This window comes from Echiichthys vipera, assembly GCF_963691815.1.
Source record: "Echiichthys vipera genome assembly, chromosome: 4".
NCBI lineage: Eukaryota > Metazoa > Chordata > Actinopteri > Perciformes > Trachinidae > Echiichthys > Echiichthys vipera.
The window spans coordinates 17,789,660-17,806,905 of record NC_139829.1 but is presented as its reverse complement, the minus strand read 5'-3'; the positions used below and the strand labels follow the sequence as shown (position 1 = coordinate 17,806,905).

The 17,246-nt window shown below is 39.4% G+C and overlaps 1 protein-coding gene across 1 annotated transcript in view; it reads left to right on the top strand.

Moving 5' to 3' along the window:
• The window catches only part of ccser1 (coiled-coil serine-rich protein 1), a 127,194-nt gene that overhangs the window by 21,408 nt on the left and 88,540 nt on the right, over positions 1 to 17,246 (top strand). Inside the window, exon 6 of the mRNA XM_083912846.1 lies at positions 1,179 to 1,284. Within this exon, the coding sequence (XP_083768972.1) occupies positions 1,179 to 1,284 (106 nt within the window). The remainder of the gene's footprint in view (positions 1 to 1,178; positions 1,285 to 17,246) is intronic.

The following is a 17,246-nucleotide window of genomic DNA, read 5'->3' as shown; positions in this document are numbered from 1 at the left end:
ATGTTATGTGTGCGCACATCTAGCTTTGACTCTAGAGTCAAACTATATACCGTATATATATATATATATATATATATATATATATATATATATATATATATATATATAGTATGTGAGGTTAAATTCATCTACATCTAGACTACGTCCATTTAAGTCCCAGACTCGCAGAATATTACAGTTGCAGTCAGATAAAGTGATATACTCAGCAGCACTGTGGAGTGAAGATTACATCCGGAGCTTCAGCCATAATAAACTGCATTTCCTGTGCTTATGGTTGGATAGATTTGGGAGGAAGGGTGGGTTTAAAATACTTCTGAAGGCACTGGCTGGTGCAGAGCAAAAGAAGGCACCATCATTAATACACTTACTAACACACAAGCGTGCATGCTTAGTCATTAGACCTAATGGTTTGCAGACTGTAGCATGAAATTAAAGGTTTGATGAATTGTTCTCATAAAGTCAAAGGACTAAGACTTTGTGCTGGCGATGGGAGAGTAAGGTTCTTCCACACAATCAATTTAAGCACTGACACACACCTGCACACACTTATTCAGGCAATATACACAAAGCAGAGAGGCAAGAAACATGCACTCGTACATATAAAGATATCATTTCAGACACACATGACTAGACACACACCCATCCTGCACACCCACACACGCTCATTGGCACTTTCTTTTTTTTGCCTCTCTCAGGTGGCTTGTTGAAGCCTTTATTAAAAAGCAAGCAGTTTCACAGCAATTTATGGCCAACAGTATTCCGCTGCAGGACTTTGTGTCCCTAATCCAACTGTGACTCATGCCCTGTGGAATCAGACAGGGACAGAAAGAGAGAGACAGCAGCACCTTTACAAAGACATGAAGAAATGCCACATCCTGGCTTCACCACCAGTTTTAATTCTAGACTTTTCCAAATTGCTCTGTCAAATGTGCCATTAAAAGACTTTAAATCAACCGTTAGTTATTACTCAAACCAGTCACTACTGCATTTTCTTAAGCTACTTGGTGATTTGACTGGTGTTTTATAGCTCTAATTTAATTCTGGAGGAGTTGTTAGTAGAGAGTTGTTATTTTTGATGATTAAAATATGTTGTGGTCAGGTTGGGTGCCTTGGTGACAGCTGAGATTAGAAAAGCATTGTGATATAATGACTATATGTGTGTTTGGGTGTGTACATAGTGTCCAGAGAAGACTCCAGCCAGTCCCTGGCTTCCTGTCTCAACCTGCTTCCCTCCCCCATGGACCCATCTGTAGATCGAATCCCAGGGAAGGAAAACAATCAGAGGTAAATATGAATAATAATAATAATATTATATAAATAATAATATATTGGAATTAATATACCGTGTTGTGTGCTCTCCCTATACAGATATGGGGAAAATGTGAAGAAAATGCAGAAGTGTTATCAGTGTAAATATGAGGGACTTTTGAGCATAGTTGTTTTCCACTATAACAAAGCAAATTAAGACAAATAGTAATTAAAAAAGTGTATATGTGTATGTATAGGCTCCACAATCATGAACAGAAAAGGCTGTATTGTTTTGACCGTAAGTATTGGCTGGTCTAAAACAGCATTCAATTACATTGCACTACATCAATTACATATGGGTAGCTCAAGAAACAGTTTTGATGCTCACTTGTTCACAGTGGCATTTATCCTCTCTACAGTATATCTTCATTATACTACAATATAGCTTTTTCACACCACACACTTCATTGCCACTTGAGAGACACAGCGAGACAGGGAGAGTGTTATTGTCTACTCCAGAAATTGCTGATCTTGAATACTCCTCGTAAATTTGTAACATGTTTTATGTCTTTCCTCCCTTGGAGATGAGACGGGACTCTAGCACAGAAAGATGGAGGCTAAATAAATAAATAGATTCTCTTCGAATGAATATGCAAGCTCTTTTTATGTTTTCCTTTTTCTCCCTGTAGCCGACGGCTGAATGAGAACAGAGTTTTCTGTTTTTTTCCGATCAAGATAGGTCTTGGTGGGCACACAGAGAAATTCATGCCCACACCACAAATCTGCACAAAGGTGCATATGTACACATAGAGCAGCTCCAAAGAGGGCTTATTTGGTTTTATGGAGCCAGTGTGTAATAAAAGGATTGTATCACCAGTGGTATTGTCTGGTGATGGGTCTGACAAGTCAGCAGATGATTATACTCTCAGTGCTCCTCTATCTACACCCTGGTTAAATTTATTTTATATCTGCTCGAACCCATAGAGAAAATGTATCCGTCTGTTCATTTTCTCCCCTAAATAAACTGCCAATGAGCTTCTTTGTCCGCATGAACGGTGCCGGTCAACTTGTGTGAGTGGTTTTGAAGTAGAAGTTGAAGGATTTATACTACGCCATTGAGACATTGGTCTTAGCCTTGGTTTCTTTTTTTCTGAGGAGGGTTTTTGTCAGGCTTCTAACAGTCTTTGAATGTTGCGCTGAATAGAAAGACATTTTCTCTGTCTAGACTGTCAGTTAATCATGCAAACTGGGAATCAACCTTTTCAACTCATCCAAGGTTTTTATCAGACAGTTCATTGGTTGTTTCATTTGTCCTCAAGTCACACTTGCCTCGAAATTACTGGAGCAGTATTCATGTCCATATACACACACACACACACACACACACACACACACACACACACACACACACACACACACACACACACACACACACACACACACACACACACACACACACACACACACACACACACACACACACACACACAAATATTAGCATTATTTCTCTCTGAATACAAGGTGAAGGCTGAAATGTCCTTTGTCTGAAGTCAGTTAGTCATATAGTATCCCTTTAGCAGACCAAGGAGATTAATAAATGGATGGATGAGTGAATAGGGGTATTTGCTTTGTAGCTTCAAATGCTTCAAATGTCCTAACATTATTAAGCTTTGAAATGACCATTCAGTTTTAGACATATATTTAAACAAAACTGACCCTTAGTGTTAGCCATGCTAGTAGCTCTGTGAGGCTGTACTTGGGCACACGCTGCTCACAATGGCAATGCCAACATGCTGATATGTAGCAGGTATTATGTTTTTGAGATTTACTAAATTCCCATTTTTGTTTAGCGTCTTAGCATGCTAACATATGCTAATTAGCACTAAATGCCAAGTAGAGCTTGGTCTGTTGGAAATGTCGTTAGCTTGACAGATATTTATCCATACACCAAAGTATTGGACAAATGAAAATGTTGATATTGTTGATGACCCAATAATGGTGTCTGAAAAAAATATCAATGCATCACAAGTGCACCAGTGCATCAATCTGACAGACAGATTGACATTTCAATCCCCAGAGCTAAGCTGCTAGCATGTAAATATGCAGAAAATTCAAATTTAAATCATGGTATGCCAGAGTATTGACCTAGTTCTTCTTTTATGCTACCTTTATAAAAACCCAGAAGTCTGCACTAAAGTTTTGAACCTTTTACTTGAGAATGACTCAAAACTCTTGAGAATGGCCTCCAAAACTGTAGACACTTCACAGGATTTAACAGGGTGTGTGTGCTACTGACAGTGAGACAGTGATATATCATGTCAATGTCTGACTGTCAGTAGCACAAATACTGTTAAAGTGGGCTTAGGAGGAAGTGTGTGTTTGAATAACTTCTCCACAGCAAGGGAGCTGTTTTTGTAGCTGAAGTGCAGAGCAGCAGAGTAACTCCAAAAAATTACTGGATGGAAAGAGCGGCTACAGTTTGATAACAAATCACACATTTGAGACTTAAATACATTTTCAGACTCAGATTTACTGGGATAACATACCAGTAAATCATGTTTTGATCATTTTCGACTCTGGATCGACCCTGATCAACACAAGGCTGCTGGCATGTGTTAATTTCCCACTGTGATAGTTCGACATCTGCAGTTCTTCTTACAGAACATTTCACACACATTTTACTAGAAAATGTATAAAGTCTGTGAGTGAATAAGCTGAGATTTGGAGAGGGGAAAGAGAGCAAAATGTGTTGGCCCAGGGCTTACTCATTCTCTCTCAGTTTCTCTCGCTCTTTGTCTCAGGTTCCATGTTCCCTAAGGGGACATTGATTTGCTGGAGGCAAAGCAAGATGGCATCTATTCACACACAAGAAAACACCAACACACGCACACATTCCCCGCCAAACACACACACACACACACACACACACACACACACACACACACACACACACACACACACACACCTGTCAGTCAGTCAGTCAGCCTGTCTAAAGAGAGTATCAGCTGCCGGATCGTGCTGGCTGTCTGACAGGCTGCACAGAACATCTGCTTTACACACACACACACACACACACACACACACACACACACACACACACACACACACACACACACACACACACACACACACACAAACACACAAACACACAAACACACACACACACACACATACAGTCTTGCATGCATACCTCTTTGATGTGCAAAGCTATAGCAGTTGTAGTGGGAAAATTAGTCAATAAAGGTCAATCAAGAAAGATGAAGAAACAATAACATAGGCTTCTCCGTGTGAGTTTATTTCCAAATAATTTCCTTGCAAGGGAGCCGTCTTCAAGATGCCTGCACAAATGGCTCCCGTCAGGAAGAGTGCCCCCAAGGTCAGATTCTCTAGAGTTTAAATACAGATAGTGCAACAGCACAGCTGGCATGACGTTTACAGAACACAAGTTGTCCTGTGATTTGAGTTACACAGAGTCATAATTATACATTTCAGTCACACAGCATATGCTAAATATTAGTTTACATTTGTTTGTAAGTGCATATTGTAGGTGTAGAGATGACAGAGAAGGGGAGATGGAAGGAGAGTTGGGGAGAAAAGGAAGACTGGAAACCACAATCAGAGTCTTTTGCCTTATTTTCACTTGAATATAGGGCAAATAAATATGGAGTCACAATGTCACCCCCATCACCTCGCACATGCTGGACAGTCGCTGGTGAACAGGGATCAGTCAGTAGAGACACAACATACAATAGTTCTAAATCACTGACAGCTAAGAGAGTGAGAATACAGGGAGAGTAGATTCTGAGGTTAAGTGAGGCCACTTTAGATACATCCATTAATCTTCTAATTGTTTTCTAGATTAATTTATTAACTAAGTGTTGAAATAGTAAGAAATGTCTGTTAAAATTTCACAGGTGACCTCTTCACATGTCATATTTTGTCAAACCAACAGTCCAAAACCCAAAAGTATTCAGTTTACTGTCATAGAAGATCAAGAAAAGCAGAAAGAGAGTAGAGCTAGAACCAGCAATTGTATTTGTTGCATTTTTGCTTAAAAACTGACTTGAATAATCATTTGTATATTAAAATAGTTGCGGATGAATTTTCCATCAATCGACAAATTAATTAGTTGACCAATTCTTGCAGCTCTAGATGTTTCCACTGAAATAGCTTTGTAGTAGCTTCATAGAACAAGACAGTTTTTAGAAGTTTTGGTATAAATCTGATACAGGTTGTATTTATTTTAGCAGAGAGTAGTGCAGTGTTGCTCTCTAATGAACTTTTAACATGGAAGCTTCTTTTAGTTTTCCCATGCTTGCATTTCATATTAATATGCTGATAACACCACATGTATGGTGTCATACAGGGCTTCATATTGACAGAAGAAGAAAAATACTTTTTTTGGCCTCGGTTCATGTGCTTTGTTACATAAAGCCCTCTTCGGTGCACTTTCGCCAGTAGCTGCACTTACTCTAGATAACATTGCCCATCTTCACCGCATGACAATAATGAGTGTGCTCAGTGGCTTTTGGTTGCTGGAAAAGGGGGGTGGAGGGCTTATTAGAAAGTCAATACTGAATATTTAATTGTTTGTGAGATATCTAAATGTCTTGTGTTCAGACGTAGACCCCTCCCTCGTCTCTCCTATAGAAAAAGAGACAGAGTAAATAGAATTTTGATGGTTGTGGTATAGCTTGCCAGTTGCTATGGTAACTGTAGTCTGCCTGTTGAGTGTTCCTCTTACCTTCTTTTCTTTTCCCTCTTCTATTCTCATTGCCGTTGATTACTATGCAGAAGGCAGGTAATCTGAGGAGAGGACATGCAAACACTCAGAGGTGTCATTGTCTGCCAATATGCAGTGAGCACTCATGAACGTCTCAATTCCCAAATCTCCACTTCTGATTTAAGGATTAATCTACAGCTATAATATTCACATGTTCTTGCATTGGCATAATACGGCTTATTAGAAAAATGTCTACATTTGTGGAAAGGTCCTAATTCTACCCAAAGACAACTTAATTAAATACTTCAAAGTTAATATATTGTTTCTCCTGTTTATATTCCTAAAATGCACTACATCACACGGTTGAGACTCATTTAACAGATCCTACAGATAAATTGTATGTCTATAAGGAAGAGCCATTGCAACAGAATTAACCAGGTCTTAAATTAAACTTGTCATAGTCCTCAAGGGAGAGGGAGAGTGTAAGACAGATAGTATACTCATACTTGTCATTTGGGTAGTTTAACAGCGCTGAGCAGCAAAGAGAAGTTTATAGAAGATGCCTTGTGATTCAAAAAGACACCCTCCTCTAACATTCAGGGATATGGTGCATAGTGATATACTCTCAGCTGTCTCCCACAGATACATGTAATCCATGATTATTTAGAATTTGCCCACATACACACATAAACAGAGGTACAAATCTCGTTAATGTGTAATATGATTCATAAAGTATATCAGCCAAGTTGTTGTCTAATCCCACCTGACTTAATATAGTCAGCAAAAAATGACACGTGTGTCTCCTCCTACAGCAAGTCGCATACTTACAAACATTCACTAACATGCACACATGCACATTTATAAAAAATAGACAAGCATAACGAATCCAGCTGAGCCTTGGAGTGGAGCTGGGGACAGATAAAATGCACTGCAGCATGATTTTCTGACACACAGAGTACAGAGAGAGTACGAGGGAATACAGGGTAGATTTTCCTCCCTCTTGGTTCAATTTGCTGGAATATAATGATGAAGGAATTTATTAATTCAACGAGTAGTGACAAAACTGTGTCTTTTATCTTATATTCATTTTGTCAAGTTTATTACATGAAGTTTTTGCACCCTTTTACATTATATATCAAAGGAAATCTATTGGCTATTTTTCTATGTTCCTAATTCATTCTTTCCAAGGGGATATTATTATTTTCACAGACCGTGCCCACAGACTGCTGCTAATACTTAAGCATTGTGCTCTTCAGAAGCCTCAGTGGAAAAGCTGTATGCTGTTAAGCTGATTTTTTTTTTCCAGACCTACCTAATAGGCCAAAAATGGTAAATTATAAATAAAAAATCCTGTAGTCTTGTAATGCATTGCTGTTGTTTAGCTTCTAATTTTTATCACTTTATTAAATGTTTAACACAGGGGGACTACTTAGTGTTGGCTTCCATTTTTCCCCCCTTGCTTTGAGTGGGAACTTGTTGTTCTGATTTGTATCACAGAAAAAAACATTTGGTTGGCAATGAATAAGTTGTTCCTTTGCTTTCCATTACATAGTCATCTGTTCGAGAAATGAAATGAATCATTGAAGTGTTATTCACTTACCCCTTTGTTATCAGATAGTAGGACATGGCATGGATGTTTGTTTTCTTGAACTTTAATGTAATTTTGTTGCATATGGAGGATTTATTTTGGCTCTTAATGCATTGTCTGCCTCTACTCTACTCTCCTTTTCTTATCTTTTTTGTGGGCTACATATTTTTGATCTAGCATGCTGAGATTAGAGCATGGTTCTAACAAAATGTACAGCGAAATGATAACATTTTCGTATTCTGCAGTGATAAATTGAGATGTTTCCCACCCTGTTTGTTGCTTTCTCAAACACATTCTTTCTACTATTACTGACAAAGAAAACATACTTAGCAGACACTGAATACGTCCCATGAGAATTGGTTGCTGATATAACTGCCCTTATTCATGTTTGGGCTTAGAAGCTGTCTGTGGCAGCTAGTATCAACAGCACCAAATTGCTCTGGAAGAGAAAACCATGAAACCTTGTCTTTTTGAGCCTGAGCATCCAATGAAATTAGTTTCTAGCTAAGTAAGTGGCAAGTTTAAAGGAATATGTAAACTTTGAAGATGTACCTTTATGCTTTCTTTATGAGAGTAAGATGCAGTAAGATCAATATCAATCTCATATCTAAGCCCCAAGTGGAGAGATGTTTATCCTAGCTTAGAATAAAGACTGGAAGCTGGGGGAGACAGCAAGCCTGGCTCAAAACAGAGATTTAAAAACAATAACGGGGGAGTTACATGCTGTAGTTATTTCTTGGCAAACAACAGCCGGTTACAGCGACTGTGCACAACATCCTGAAGTCTTGTTGTCTCAGTAATGTTGCAAGGTTTGGTGCCATTTTGCCTGTTAAGAGACCAAAGCTAAAACTTGCTCACTGACCATATTTGGGAATCCATTGAGCTGACACAGAAGTGCCAGGCTGATGGATACACTTTTGTTTATCAAGAAACAGCTATAGTATGTAACTCCACCTGAAACAGTCAAGTATTGTTTTTACATGTCTTTACGTTTACTTTCCTTACATTTTGTTTGTGTGCATATTAAACAAAAGAGATACAATTTGTTAATTAGAGGTGTGCTTTTGTACTTTGACAGAGTCCAGCTTTCCCCATCACTGGTGAACTTTCCTTTATACAGAAAGATAGATCATACTTAGATTCCCTTGTGAACATGTGTAAGATGGTAAATAAGTGAAGCAATATTCCACTTGCTGTCATTATAGCCTTCATGTGTGATACCTACTTAGGCAACTCATAATGTCTTCCTATCCTGCTCATCAATGTCTCAACAGTTTACATACTGTATATTCAAAGAATATTTCAGTATTTCCATGGGAACAGTTTTTAAACGATATAATGGATGGGGAGCATATGTGCATTTAATATCTTGGATTATAGAAGCTTATTGCTGTTACGTTGGCACATTTCCCTTTCATTTAATCAGAATCAGCTTATGCAGGTGATTTTGAACAGGAAATGATCTTTGTGTGCACCAACTCAGAAAACATGAAGACTAAAAGGTCATAATGCAGAGATGCAGAGAAATGTGTGAACATTTGACATGAATTGCAGAGTCTGTTGGAATAAAGTGGTGAAAAATGGGTCACCGTCTTGTAAATGATTTAAATTAGGAGAGACAAGTGAATGAAGAAAAGACAATTGTTTATTATAACATATATGGGATTATTAAGTATTGGCAGAAAGTATTTGGTGCTTAGATTCAACAGGGAAATTTGTTATTGTGTGGCGTCTGCCCTGAGCATCAGAAAGATACATCCGTATAACTGCAGCATGGACGTACTAAAGGCAGAGAAAGAATCATATTTAAACAGTGGCAACAGCAAGATGATAGGCTAACAATGTAGGTGTGTCACTTTGCTATTGTAGATAGATCTGATCAGCTAATGAAAACAACTGATGGCATGATTGACAGCCCCGGTCAATGACAGCAAAGAATGATGAGTGACAGTATGTTTGAGAGGAGTGAATGGCAGGATGCATCAAAAATAAAACAGGCCTTGGCATGGAGAAGAATAGTCTTCCCGATTGACATGTGCTATAGCTTCATGTGTACCACTACTGAATAACTTAGAATTGAAACCATTGTAAATCAGTGCTATTATTTTGTCATGATGGTAACAACAACAATGGCACTTCAAAATGACAAATCTGAAGTATGACTGAGCTTAAACAATATGTTTGTCTCTCTGAAAGGAAATTGGGCAGCCTGACAGTGACGAGAGCAAATGAGATAAAAAAGAGAGAGAAAACATTTTAATTCATTTTGATGTTGTGAATGTTGTTGCAGGCCGTCATCATAAAGCATTAGCTACATGCTGTGCTTGTCTGTTTAGCGAAAACCCAGACTGTAAATGTGCAGTACACTTACGTGTACAGATACACCCTCGTGTTTTCTCTTCACTGTTTGTTACAGAAAAGAAACATTTGTGATGCATCCTGTAAAAATGTGAGCCCCTTGTCACACTGTTAGACAGCTCTAGTTTAGATTTACAGTATAACCTTATCTACTTACAACTGAAAACAGATTATCAATTTAAACTAAAAATACAATATCATACATACTATACTACCCTTTATAGCTTAGGGAGTGACCAATGTGTTTTTTTCAGGGCGGATATGAACCTGATTATTAGTAATCAAGGAGGCCAATAACTATTACCGTATTTTCAGTTGTAATACATTTTTAAAAAAAATGTAACTCTTAGTGTTTCTTATAATTACACAAACTCCAACACAAAACTTTTACATTCAAATGCCTTAAAGCACATGTTAAATAAAATGCTGCAAAAGAGAAGTTTTACTGCACTCAGATATTTTCTTTAGTACATCCATTCAGAAAGAGAGGGGGGAGAGAGGGTACTATACAATTCTCTGGTTTATCAGTGTAAGTGTATGAACTACACTGCAGACTGAAGTTTCTACTAACCAAGACTGATGGCTAACTCGTATACACAGGTCCAAGGCAGGCTGAACGTGCATCGACATGTCCGTGTTATCTACCGTATGTAGGTTGTAGAAACGGCTGTATCTTCACTATGCTGCATTTTTATAAACTATTATAATCTGGTTATGGGTCACATCACTTGCCTGCAGATTTTCGTATTCATAGAACTGAACTCCCAGGTTTGTTTCTTATCCAGTGACGGCAAAACGTTACTAGTGGAAACCCTGGGTCTTTGTGCAACTTTAGCTTAGAGGATTGTGATGTTTATTGCAACTTCAGCCAAATCTGGTTTGACACACAGCTCTGCCGACACACCAGAACAGCTTTGACCGTCAGAGGCACAGTAGCCCTCAGTGGCCAATAATTGGTTGATCCTTAATATAGATTTTCATAGTGTTACTGCAAGTCTCACCTGAGCTTTTGCACTTTGCACTAAGCGTCTAATAGCTGCAGGGTCAGGCAAAGTATAATGAGGCTGAGGTTTCTTGAATAAACACAATCACAGCACATTAAAAGGTTATTGAAATTCTGGTCTTTTATAATCATAGCGAATAAATAGCGTAAAATTAGCATGTCCTCAAGTAATGAATAGAATAGATCAGCGTTTAATGTGCCTTACAAATAATAATTCCCTTTGGGTGGGGGGATTTGCATGCAGTTTTTGATTTGAGTTTATAAAAAAATCAAGCTTATTCAACCAGTGGTTGCTTTTGTAATCTATTGTCACCTTTGGTATTCGTGCTTCTTTTAGTCAATTATCATTATTCAGATTGTAAACAGACAGAGTTAGGGAAACAAACATCATTAAATAACAGTAGAAGAAACCCTATGCTTGCACAACACAAAAGACGTCTCAGATTTCCTCGAGAACTCTCTCTTCACATTGGACTTTGTGAACTCGTAGAGGGCTTTTAATGCTTAAAAGTGAGACTGTTGTACTCTAGTGGAATATCGCTTTAAGTCTTCAATACAGGATAACATTTTAGGAAATGTGGCTTAGTGGTATTCTCTGAAATAGGAAAATGTAATGTGACACATGGGACCAATATTAAATAGATCTCTCCAAGCAACAAGAACTTTTGATAGTAATTAGTGCAACTGCTGCGTTCTGATAACTGGTTCTTTTTTGTATGGAATTAACATTATGATACTCACAGATACTAAGGTGGTGGATGAGTGAACAGTGTCAGAATGTCATTGATACTAGGTCAGAGAGTAAAAAATAGAGTGAGAGACGGGGGTAAAGTAAAGACGGCACAGACGTCTTGCAAAACAAGTGCAGAGTGCAAAGTAAAGCAGAGAGGACAATTAGGTTAATCAGAAAGTTACCCCTGCCCTATTAAATTTGTTTTATACTCACTCCCTTTCTCGGTCCGAAGACTCAAATTCACCATTAGATTCATTGCCTGGAGCTTGGCTTGTGTTCACTCTTTAGTCACAGATGCACTTTATGTCGGAGATGAGTTTAATGGCAGCATTAAACATCCGTAGCCTCAGGTGCTGAATGCAGATGAGCACACTGTGTCTGTCAGATGGAAAGGAGTGACAAATAGGGCGATCATTCTCCAATAGCTGTTATACTTCACTAGTGCATGCATAAAAAGTGCACACATGACGCACACACATACCAGATTGTCTCCATAAATATGTTCCTTGTTGTCAGTAAAAAATTTTATGAGAGAAAAGTTGGCATAAGAGACTGACTGCCTTTCTAGCTGTGTCTCGGTGTTAAAGTGTCTTTTACTGTTATTATTCCTAAGACAATGTAGTCTTCATATTGCAGATTGACAAGGGTTCAGCCCAACCACCCTAACTGCTGCTAAAGATAATGTACTTCAATCAATCATAATTTATTTGACTTGCAGTCATTATTAGTCATTTCATGCGCTAACTGAACATTATATAAACCTAGACATCTTAAGCGTGCATATATGAATGTGTGTCTCTTCGTATTTGGCTCTGTGTGGATGGGCAGGTATTTGTCAGTGCTGGGAGCCAACAGCCCAGTAATAAAACACTGTGTGAGTGGTAAAATAATGAAAGTCATAAAAAGGCAGATAATTGGCTTTTTCAGGTTGGCGAAATGGATCGCTTCTAACGCTGCTATTGAGAAATGGCTTCTGAGGGGAGAGGGGTGAGTCAGGAGGATGGAGAGGAGTTTTAAGGGAGAAAAAAACAATATAGGAACAAAGAGGTGACAACAGGAAAGGAGAGGAGAGGGGCAAGAAAAAAAGAAAATGTGAGAGGAGAATAGAAGAGAAAATGTGTTGTGAGGACAGGTAAAAGAAAAATAAGAATACAATGTTAAATGAGGGGGCATTTTTCACACCTGCCCTGTGTACTTTTTCTTTCCTATTTGTAAATTATCTAAAAAGATAGAAATATCTGAAAATAATGAATTGCACTTTAATTCATGTATTCAGTTGTAATTAGTTTCACACTGACATGGTTACGCAGTACTGGTTTCAGCCACTAGCTGGTGTTAACTACATCTTTATAAATTCAAATTAGGAATATCTATTTACCTATCACAAAGTAGTCTTGTTCCCTGCTCTTGCCTAGGTTAAATATTGTATGTGTGTGTGTGTGTGTGTGTGTGTGTGTGTGTGTGTGTGTGTGTGTGTGTGTGTGTGTGTGTGTGTGTGTGTGTGTGTGTGTGTGTGTGTGTGTGTGTGTGTGTGTGTGTGTGTGTGTGTGTGTGTGTGTGTGTGTGTGTGTGTGTGTGTGTGTGTGTGTGTGTGTGTGTGTGTGTGTGTGTGTGTGTGTGTGTGTGTGTGTGTGTGTGTGTGTGTGTGTGTGTGTGTGTAAGCTGTAAAAAAAGAGAAATAGAGTGAGCGTGGCGGGCTATCGGCTCATGACAGTGTTAAGACAGATGACCCTGAGTAGAGGAACGGCCTCCCTGCCTGTATAACATCTATCATCGCTGAACAGACTTGTCTTCAACTCTGTGTGTGTGTGTGTGTGTATCATTTCATGTATGTGTGAGGTAATAACCTGCAGATGCGACTTGTGCTTAGCTGGAAAAGGACTTTGTCTTCTCTGTAAAGTGCAATCAAAAATACACACACACACACACACACACACACACACACACACACACACACACACACACACACACACACACACACACACACACACACACACACACACACACACACACACACACACACACCCACCCCTTTATGCCTGAAACACAATACTGGCAGTCTCTGCCAATGCTGCTGTCATTAAAGTAGTTGCTTGGTTCTCAGTTGTGTTACATGCTCACTGAAACCTCGGTTTCATTCAGTTTAACAGGTATCCTGCTCTTTTTATTCTGCTGAAATTCTTGAAGGGAGATTGCAGGTCCAAATATTTGTTGTAGATAAACTGCCAGTGTTTCATTTAATGTTTTATTACTATGATGATAACACATGCTTAATTTGGGATTTTTAAGCCAATATTGCAAATGTAAAAACTGACTTCCCATACAGAATGAGACAGGACCTGAAACTTGGTGTTTCTTGTCTTGAGTGTGTGCGCCCATACATCTTCCTAAATGTTACACCCTTACTATGCCTTGCACTACATGGACTACTTCTGAAGTCACTTTATATATTGCCAGGATATACAATAACATGCTACAGCAAGTGAGTTGTAGATGAATGTTATTCCTAGAGGATAGGAGATAAGGTTAGCTGATTATGTGAAAAAGCAGCAAAATAAAATCGTCACTTAATGCCATCCCTGCCATTACAGATAGCATGACAAAGGAAACCGACTGTAAAGGTGAGATTTAGTGATGTTCCCATTCTTTAAATAATTCTCTACATTAAAACACATTTACAGCCCACCAGAAATATTCTACTTCTAGTCACATGAAACAGTAACACTAACTTATATTGGCACCACACAGAGGCTTTTAGAGAGAAGAGTGCATGACTGATCATATGGTTAGGGTTAACAGAAGTTTGTTGATCCTGGACTGCCTTGACTCACCATCAGATCAGTGAACTTTCTGGTTAGACCCATGTGGTGCTGGGGTTTGAGCTGGCTGATTCTGCATTGCTAAAACCACTTACTGAAGGTCTATCTCCTGAGCTGCAGCCTGCTCTCCTCCCAGGGAAGCAGTCTTCTAGTGGCAGGGATTGTGGCACAGGGACTGCAATCTGCGCTATCTTGCTAGTTCTTGTCTCATTTATGGTCTGATCAACAGTAAATTCAAGAAATGTAGTGCTCCATAACGCTATTATCCCAGCTGCTGTACCTGTCATATTTCCCAAGACCTGCAGGAGCGCAGCTTCCACAGGAACACAGCTGTTGAGGCTCTCGTTCTTGTTTTTCACTCTGCCTCATTTATTCGGTTGTCATGATTTTCAGAAAACTATGAAGCAGCAGCTGCAATGATTTTGCAGCCGCAGCTCAAGGTATATAATGAAAACACTGCTTTTTTTTTTTTTAAGATCAAATCATACAGCGTCGAAAGCAGGGTTGAGCAACATAGAATTAAATGGAGCTGCCAGGCAGGAACAAAAGCTACGGTGACTACAGTTTAAGGGTGAAAAAAAACACCACTCGTTTCTGGACAGTCAGAGCTCACCTGTTCTCAAAAGACTGCAGGCTTCATCGACAATTGTCTGAGGTGCAAAGTAGAATCCCTGGGAGGGGGGTGAGCTTTGATACTGCATCAGTGTAGTGTAGTGGTTGTCAGAGTGATAGGGGAAAAAACAGACGAAAGGGCAAGGGGAGAGCTGTATAGACAAGACGAGTGCTTGGTTGGGGATGGATACGAGAGGGAGAGAGGGGAGCTTGGAAAGAGTGGTAGAAGGTTGAGGATTGAGGAAGAGAAGGAAACTGATAAGGAGAGGTAGACATACAGAGGGTGAATGGATTATATTAAAAAGAAGAAAGAAGGGTGGAATGGAGCAATTCAGTCCGACCTTTTCAGTGAGAAGTCTTTTGAGTGGCTTGTGTTGATCGATATTTTAGTGATATGGTCATGTTTTGCTCAAAGAACATTTTTCCTGTGGAATTTGTCTGACTTAATGCTCTCTGTCACTGTTTACTTGGTCATTTTTCGGGTCAAATGGGACTAAAGGCATCTAATTTCCTCTCACCTCCCTATTGAACAGTCGAAGTGAATGGTGTCTCTTGATGATGAAGAGAACCTTGTTTCTGTGTCTATGCCAGCCTCTCTTTACTGCCATCCCTCCCCTCTCCTCCTTTTCTAGATATTCTGACTGGTAACTTGCTTGTTGTCTTTGTGGTTTTTGGACAGGGGTTTGGTATATCTCAGCTCAACTTTATGTTATAAAGAAGGTTGAATATACAGTCCCTATTTTATACTTCTAACAAAGTATCACAGCAGTTTGGAGCCTGTGACCGCTCAGAATGCGTCCCTGTTCACGGAGGGCTGATTGCTTGGCCCCTGGAAGGGCTGCCTGCAGTGGTCTTGATAAACACTCATCAAATCCACTTCACTGCTGGACTCCCTTGGATTCTCAGCAATACACCTGCCAAGTGGAAAGTTGATTGACTGAACAGTTCTTGAGATATGTGAAGGACAGCCATACATACATAAACAGAGTTTCCATCCTTTATAGTTTGTATGGATGATGTTGCTACAGCGCCACCAAATTTGCCATGGCCACTCAAACATCATACATACACATGTCCACCAAATATTGTTGCAGTAACAGAAATTGCTAGGAATGATGACATGTTTTGTAATACAAACCCTACTCACAGCATTTAAGCAAAACTGTATGGAACATCAAAAATATGAAAAATAACCTTTTCCGGCTTGGTCCAGAGGTAGTAGTGAAAAAACTCTTTTGGACATAATTCAAAATGGCAGAAAATCAAGATGCAAATGGCTGTGGCTTACAGTAAATGGATAGATTCGTCTGGACACACAGAATCCAGGAAAATTTATTTCTGAGACTTATGTTTCAAAGGTTAAATGCCCAAAACGTACACCACTGTTCAAAGTTTTAGGCTACTGAGGTGAGGTTGTGGAAGACAGTTTCATGTCACAGGTCATACACCATGGCAAGACTGAGCACAGCAACAAGACACAAGGTAGATAAACTCCATCAGCAAAGTCTCTCCAAACACAGATTCCAAAGCAGACTGAAGAAGAAGAAGAAAGAAACGGGCAACAGTGCGGATCGTAGTCACAGTGATCGGCCAAGGAAACTGAGTGCAGCAGATGAAAGACACGTCAAGCTTATTTCCCTTCGAAATCAGAAGATGTCCAGCACTGCCATCAGCTCAGAACTGGCAGAAACCTGTGGGACCCAGGTACACCCATCTACTGTCCTGTGGAGTCTGGCCAGAAGTGGTCTTCATGAAAGAGGTGTGGCCAAAAAGACAAATCCTCGACGTGGAAACAAGGCCAAGTGACTCAACTATGCACAAAAACATAGGAACTGGGCTACAGAAGAATGGCAGCATGGTCTCTGGACTGATGAGTCAAAATTGGAAATATTTGTACGTAGCAGAAGGCAGTTTATTGGAAATGGGCTGAAGAGCGGTACATTAATGTGTCTGCAGGAAACCGTGAAGCAGGGTGGAGGTTCCTTGCAAGTTTGGGTATGCATTTCTGAAAATTGGGTTGGATATTTGGTCAGGATTAATAGTTTCCTCAATGCTGAGAAATACAGGCAGATACTTCTCCATCATGCAATACCATCAGGAAGGTGTGTGATTAGCCCCAAATGTGTTCTGCAGCAGGACAACGAGCCCAAACATACGGCCAA